The sequence below is a fragment of the Eublepharis macularius genome, chromosome 3, assembly GCF_028583425.1.
Source record: "Eublepharis macularius isolate TG4126 chromosome 3, MPM_Emac_v1.0, whole genome shotgun sequence".
NCBI classification, from domain to species: Eukaryota; Metazoa; Chordata; class Lepidosauria; order Squamata; family Eublepharidae; genus Eublepharis; species Eublepharis macularius.
The window spans coordinates 104,997,820-105,005,601 of record NC_072792.1 but is presented as its reverse complement, the minus strand read 5'-3'; the positions used below and the strand labels follow the sequence as shown (position 1 = coordinate 105,005,601).

The 7,782-nt window shown below is 48.0% G+C and overlaps 1 protein-coding gene across 1 annotated transcript; it reads left to right on the top strand.

Moving 5' to 3' along the window:
- The first annotated feature begins 5,752 nt into the window (after positions 1–5,752).
- Positions 5,753–6,574, top strand: LOC129326252 (proline-rich protein 2-like). The gene has a single exon (XM_054974415.1). The coding sequence runs from the start codon at positions 5,753–5,755 to the stop codon at positions 6,572–6,574; it is 822 nt and encodes a 273-aa protein (XP_054830390.1).
- The last annotated feature ends 1,208 nt before the right edge of the window (positions 6,575–7,782 follow it).

Here is a 7,782-nt window from a genome sequence, read left to right as displayed (position 1 = left end):
ATTGGGGATAATTGGGAAACCTAGTAGTCAGGTCCCAAATATTTCTTGAAATATTTGAGAATACCTAGTATGTGCATTTTCAGGATCCCAGGCCAGGGTTCCCTTCCCATTTTACAGGTTTCCTAGGCAATGAGAGGGAGAGGGAGAGAGGCATCTCTCATAAGCAAATGGGACGACACATTAGAGGGAGCACTAGAACTATTTGTCCAATAACAATGATACTCTTATAGCCTGTTTGGGATCCATGAAGGTCTAATGCAGCTCTAAGAGCTGAGCTGTCCGTGCCGCTGTTTTGGAGGCTGGAGGGGCGCAAATTGCCCACAGCCACCTGTTCTCAGGTGGAGAACAGGTGAGAATGCTCGAGAACCTGAGGGCGCATTGATCTCGGGTGAGGGGGGCTCTACACAATGAACTCCCACCCACCCTTGAGGTCCCACCCGAAGAAAGGTTGCCAAGATCTCTGCAGTGGCTCTGGAGTCAAATTTTGGCATAAGACCTACATGCCCAAGCTTCAGTCAAACAGCAAAGGGGCGGGATTCGATCAGATAACAGAAGCAGCGATTACAACCCAAGGAAAACGCTGAAGGAGGTAAAGATCGCTATCTCTCAATACGGAACAGATTTTAAAAAGAAATAAGAGGCAAAAGTGGATGTAAGAACTGCAACAGATTAGCTATATAAGGGGAAGATTCCGGCAAGAAAAAAATTGAATAAGTAAATTTGTAAGGAGACGCTAGCGCGGAAATTGGATTATTGTTTACATACCTGTGGCTGGGAAGAGATAATAGACAGTGAGAAAGCTTAAAAATCATGAGAACTGCTGTGCAACGTAGAGGAACAGGAAGTGCGTCAGAACCATAAAGAGACAGAAGAGAAGGGCCCTTCTCTTAAACGCCAGAAGTAGGGCGACGCCATTTTGAAAGAGGGCAACTGGTGACTTCAATGAAAACGGAAGTAGGCCATCTTTAAAGAAGGTAAGGGCGAACGCTTCAGTATAAAACCATAGAGAAAAAACGCCCAACATTTTGGACAGTTTAAAACAGCATTTGAGAAAAATAAACTGGATTTGGACTTTTAAAAATAAAAGAAAGTAAAAAAGTAGCATCACGGATTTAAGGAAAAGCGCAGGCATGTGGGAGCGAAGCAGAGCTAGCCCCATGTCGAAGAAAGAGTGGCAAGCTACGATGGAAAATCTTGATAAAAAAGTTTCAGAGGGAAATAAAGAGCTTAAGGACATGATGCTAGAGATGGAGAAAGAATTAAAAGACTTTAAAGAGACCCTTAAATTGGAGATGGCAGAACTGACAAAAGGTATGGATAAAATACAAAATGACCTACAAGTTACACAGCAGAGAGTCAACGCAGTAGAGGAAACGGTGGAAACTTTAGCAGATGTGCAAAAGACTGAAATGAGGGGGATGAGAGACAGAATGGCCATTGCAGAAAGTAAACAGAAGGAAAAACAACTCAGATTTAGAGGGAAAAGTAGAGGGAAGATCAGCCCAAGAACAGAATACAGAAATTTTGGCAGAATACCTGGGGAAAGAAGAGGAAGAAATTGCAGCTTTCTTGGACGTGGTGTATAGAATCAATTCCAGATTTGCAGCTCAGAGGAAGTTACCAAGGGATATGATTGTTCAATTTACCACTAGAAGCACAAGAGAATTAATTGTGAGCAAACAATTTCAAGATCCATTAGAAGTCGATGGAAAAGTGGTGAGAATTATGAAAGAGTTGCCCAGATCGGTGTTGTTTGAGCGGAAGAAGTATAGAGAACTGGTTCAGATGCTAAAGGAGCTGAAAATCAGATACAGATGGGAAATACCAGAAGGACTGACATTTGAGTTTGGTGGAGTTAGAAAGAGCGTCAGATCTGGACATGAGATGGAGACTTTTATTAGGGAAAATGAAAAGGACTTACCAAAAACTATAAGAAAGTGATCATGGAATGTAAAGTTATATCTTGGAATGTTAATGGACTAAATTCACCTTGTAAACGCAAAGCTACTTTCCACTGGCTATCAAAGCAAAAATGCAATATAGTTTGTCATATTAGAAAGCAGGACGAAAAATATTTGAAATTTGTTAAATTGGGAAAAGAATTTGTTGCTGCTTCTAAAAAGAAAAAGAGGGGAGTTGTATTGTACATAAAAGAAGAATTGCAGCCCAGACTAGTTTTAAAAGATACAGAAGCCAGATATTTAGCAGTGGAAATCATTTGGAATTCTAAGAAAATATTGATGATCGGGATCTATGCACCTAATGGTGGAAAAGAAAATTTTTTTTAAGGACTTAGAGAAACAATTAGATGAACTGACCTATGATCACATAATTCTGGCGGGTGACTTCAATGGTGTCACAAACTTGGAAGAGGACAAGCAGTCTAAAGCTGCTCACAAAAAAAGAGGACTATTACCAAAGGCGTTCTTTTTGCTTAAGGAACAAGAGAGTTTAGAAGACGTGTGGAGGAGACAATACCCTAAGAATAGACAATATACATTTTACTCGGCAAGACATTTTACACTATCAAGAATAGATATGATCTGGGCCTCTAAAGAACTGACGTTATGTACTAGAGAGGTGGAGATAATGCCAAAGGTAGGCTCAGATCATAATCCAATCATGTGGAGATTTGGGAAAAATAATAAAAGAAAAGGATGGAGAATAAATGAGGACTTGTTACAAATAGAGGAAAATATTGTGTTGCTGCGAAGGGAGACCAAATTTTTCATGCAATATAACCTGAATAAAGAAGTGCCAACCAATAAAGTATGGGACACATATAAAGCGGTGGTAAGCGGCATACTAATAGACCTGAACGCAAGAACTAGGAGGAAAAGGGAGGAAAAGAGATCTGAAATTTTGGATAAAATAAAAGCCAAAGAGATACAACTTAAGAAAAGACCGGGAAAAAAAAAGACATATCAGGATATTAAAATTCTGCAGGAACAATTGACAGCAATGGACAATAAAGAATTAGAGTGGAATTTAAAGAGGATGAATCAGAGGTCTTTTGAAGGTGCAAATAAACCTGGGAAATATTTGGCGTGGCAACTAAAAAAAAGGAAGGAGAAGAAAGTCCTAAGTAAAATCCTAGAAGATGATAAGGTGCTTATGGACCAAGCGGCTATTAGTAGAGCCTTTTTTAAGTTTTATGCAAAATTGTACTAAAAAAAATAAGTGAGTAAAGACTTAATAGTGGAATACCTGGATAAGATGAAAATCCCGACAATTCCTGAAAAATGGAAAGAGAAACTAAATAAGGAAGTGATGGAAGAAGAAATAAAGGAAGCTATACAATCAACGAAGATAGGAAAGGCGCCAGGACCAGATGGACTAACGGCAAAGTTTTATAAAGTGATGGCTAATGAACTGGCGCCATTCCTGAAAGAGGCAATGAATGGAGCAATGCAAGATCAAAGGATTCCTAACTCATGGAACGAAGCCAATATATCGCTGATACCGAAGGAGGGTCAGGACTTGACCAATGTTAAAAATTACAGACCAATTTCGTTGTTGAATAATGACTATAAAATATTTGCAAAGGTGTTGGCAGAGAGGTTGAAAGGATGGATATCGGAATTTATTGCTGAAGAACAGGCGGGATTTTTACCTAACAGACAAATTAAAGACAATTTAAGGACAGTAATAAACGCTATTGAATACTATGACAAGCACTGTGACAAAGAGGTTGGTTTTTTCTTCGTAGACGCGGAAAAAGCATTTGACAATCTGAACTGGGACTTTATGTTTGCCACCATGGAAAAGCAGCAAATGGGAGAAAAGTTCATACAAGCGGTCAAGGAAATTTATAAAGACCAGAGTGCAGCAATCATAGTGAATGAGGATTTGACAAAAAAATTGAAAATCAGCAAAGGAACTAGACAGGGATCCCCGTTGTCTCCATTGTTGTTCGTTTTGATTTTGGAAATATTGATGATTCAAATACGTGAAGACGATACAATCCGAGGTATGAAAATAAAAGAGTTTTCCTACAAGGTCAGAGCTTTTGCGGATGACATAATGTTAATAGTAGAGGATCCAATTGAAAATATGCCAAAGGTAATAGAGAAAATAAAAGAGTTTGGAGATTTGGCTGGATTTTATGTGAACAAAAAGAAGTCAAAGATCTTATGTAAGAATATGATTAAACAGAAGTAGCAAGAGCTAATGGAGATAACAGACTGTGAGGTGACTAATAAAGTAAAATATCTTGGCATTGAACTGACTGTGAAAAACAGATTTGTTTAAAAACAACTACGAGAAATTGTGGGTACAAATAGAGAGAGATTTAATAAAATGGAACAAACTAAATTTATCATGGCTGGGAAGAATTGCAGCAGTAAAAATGAACGTTCTACCACGTGTGATGTTCTTGTTGCAAACTATACCAATTATCCGAGACTCCAAACAATTTGACAAATGGCAAAGGAAAATTTCAGACTTTGTGTGGGCAGGCAAGAAACCACGAGTGAAAATGAAGGTCTTACAAGATGCGAAGGAAAGTGGTGGCTTGCAACTGCCCAACATAAGACTGTATCGATGGTTGTTGTGGGTTTTCCAGGTTGTATTGCCGTGGTCTTGGCATTGTAGTTCCTGACGTTTCGCCAGCAGCTGTGGCTGGCATCTTCAGAGGTGTAGCACCAAAAGACTGTATCATGAGGCAGTATGTCTTGTATGGTTGAAAGACTGGATAACTTTAAAAAACCGTAAGTTACTGACCCTGGAGGGACACAAAAAAATATTTGGATGGCATGCATACATGTGGTATGACAAAGTAAAAGCGGACTCTTTGTTTTTGCATCACTACATTCGGAGAAGCCTCTTCACGGTCTGGAAAAAATACAAGTTGTAAATGGAAGATGGAATTCCTTCATGGGTGGTTCCATATGAAGTAATAGATCCGAGAACTGTCGACAATGAACAGCAATGTCTAACTTACAAGGAGATTACACAAATACAATATTCAAAACTGAGAATAAAGACAGAAGAAGAATTGTCTCCTTGTTATGGATGGTTCCAGTACAGACAGATTAGAGACCTTTGTAATGCGGACTGCCAGAGAGGAGGAATAAGATTGGAAAATTCGGAGTTAGAGGAAGTGTTATTACAGGAAGGCAAGAAAGAAATATCCAAGATTTACAAATTACTTTTAAAATGGTCTATGGTGGATGAAACAGTAAAAGTCCAGATGGTGAAGTGGGCAATAAATTTTCACAAAGAAATAACAATGGAAGCATGGGAATACCTATGGAAAAATACAGTGAAGATTTCAACTTGTACGAACATTAAAGAGAATGTGTATAAAATGATTTACAGATGGTATTTAACACCAAAGAAAATTGCGCTAGGAAATACCAACATGTCAGACAAGTGCTGGAAATGTAAAAAACATGAAGGATCATTATATCATATGTGGTGGACATGTGAAGTAGCTAAACAGTACTGGGGAGAAATAATTGAAGTAATAAATGAGATTTTACAAATACAAATAAATAAGAACCCAGAACTGTTGCTACTGAACTTGGGAATGGAGACAGTTCCAATGCAGCACAGAACATTGTTATTTTACATGACAGCAGCGGCAAGACTTTTGTATGCGCAGAAATGGAAGACACAAGAAATAGGCCCACAGGGCCCTTCCTCACCAGTGGTGGGAGCGAGCTGCCCAGCTGCTGCCCGGGTGGCCACCGCAGCCGCGGTCGGCCCGCGCCTTTGCAGCAGGCCCCAGGAGTCTTTCCTCGGCAGCGGCATGGGCGGGCCGCCCGGCCGCCACCCGAGCGGGCCGCCGTGGCTGTGGCCAGCCCGCACCTTCGCTGCAGGCCCCAGGGTCCTTCCTCGGTGGCAGCGCGGGCGGGCTGCCCGGCCGCCGCCAAAGCGGGCCGGCGTGGCCGTGGCCAGCCCGCGCCTTCACTTCAGGCCCCGGGGGCCTTCCTCGGTGGCGGCACGGGGCGGGCTGCCCAGCCGCTGGCTGGGTGGGCCGGCGCGGCTGCGGCTGGCCTGTGCCCCTGGCTCAGGCCCCGGGGGCCTTCCTCGGCAGCGGTGCAGGCAGGCGGCCCGGCCACTGCCTGAGCATGCCGCCGCAGCCGTGGCTGGCCCGCGCCTTTGTCCCCGGGGACCCTTCCGTGGTGACGGCGTGGGCAGGCGGCCCGGCTGCCACCCGAGCGGGCAGCCATGGCTGCGGGTGGCCCATGCCTTTGTCCTCCAGGGGCCCTTCCTTGTTGGCAGCACAGGCGGGAGGCCTGGCCGCCACCCGAGCAGGCTGCCACGGCCACGGGCGGCCCACACCTTTGCTGCGGGCCCCGGGATCCCTCTTCGGTGGCGGCGCGGGGGCGGGCTGCCCGGCCGCCGCTGGGGTGGGCCGGCGCAGCGGTGCCCGGCCCGCAATGGGGCTCAGACCCCCTGGGGGGCCTTCCCAGTGGTAGCGGCATGGGGGGGCTGCCCGGGTGCTGCCCAGTGGCTGCCTGAGTGGGCCTGCGAGGCCACCGCCAGCCCGCAGCGAGACCCAGGCTTTCCTGGGCGGCGGCACGGCATTGGTCACGGCCCCAGGCCGGGGCCTGCTGCGGCAAGGTAGGCCGCTCCAAGCCCGCCTCAGCCACCCCACAGCAGGACTCCCCCCACCGCCTTGGCCATCCTCCCGGGGCTGTGGTCCACTGGGGGGCTTATTTGTCTCGCAATAGGTGGCAAGGGACAGAGCGAGTTCGCGGCGGCGGGCTGGCGGTATGGCCTGGGGCAGGGTGCCATGGCGGAGCTTGGCTGGTGTGGCGACTTTGGGCTGGTGCCAGGGTTTGTGGCACCCCCCCCACTCCTAGGGCCAGCCTTCCCAGGCACGCCTGATCTCGTCCTGTCTCGGAAGTTGGGCGGGGCGGGCCCAGCAGCGCGCCGACGGGTGTCTGCCTGGGATCATGGCGGGGGTGGGGGGCAGGAGGCGGGGGGCCAGGGACAGAGGGTGGGGGGCCGGGGGCTCGGGGCCGGGGGCCGGGGGCAGGCCCACCCACCCAATGCCGCCTGGGAGCTGACTGGCAGACTGCCTCGCAGGGCGGGCATTTCTCTATTTCACAGGAAGGATGTCTCCAGACGCCAGCGCGAAGGGCAAGGCAGCGGCCAGGGTGTCATGTCAGGGCCCGGTCATGAGGGGCGCGGTGGGGGCCCCTCACAAGGTGTGGGGAGAACCCCGCCGGGTTCCCCGGGGGGCCAGGGCCCCCAGCAGAGCCACCAGTGGGGGGCCGCCAGTGCCCTCCAGGAGGCCAGGCTCGTGCAGGGCATCCCCCCCTCAGCAAGGGGTCGACATTCAGGCTGCGTGGCAAAGCATGCAGGAGAACATGGCCGTACTGTCTGCTGCATTTGGTGGGGGTGGGGTGCCTGCTGCCAGCACCCGGGCCTTCACAGGCGGTGTGGCCACAACCAGCCCCCCTCCCGTTCCAGCCCGCCAGAGCCCCCCAAAAGGGGCAGTGGGCAAATGAGGGAGGGGCCGCTCACCCCAGGGGGGGGCGGAGCGGAAGGAGGCCAGGCACCCAACGCATAGGAGCCCGTCACTGGAGGCTGGAGATACGATCAAGGCAGAAGAAGAGGTGGACAAGGCAAGCCCAGAAGGCACGTAGGAGAGTGATTCGGAATGAGGGCGGAACAAGGGGCAGTCCAGAGCCTCAGGTCGACGGTCACGGAAGTCGCGTCGTAGGAGCCCGAGCCGCAGCACGTCGTCATCCAGGGAGTCGAGAGGTGAGTCCTCCGGGGATGAGGATTGGGAAAGGAAAGCAAGGGACTACTGGGAGGCGGTGGCCT

Coding starts and splice junctions, on each gene's coding strand:
- LOC129326252 (XM_054974415.1), top strand. CDS start 5,753: ATGGGCGGGCCGCCCGGCCGCCACCCGAGCGGGCCGCCGTGGCTGTGG.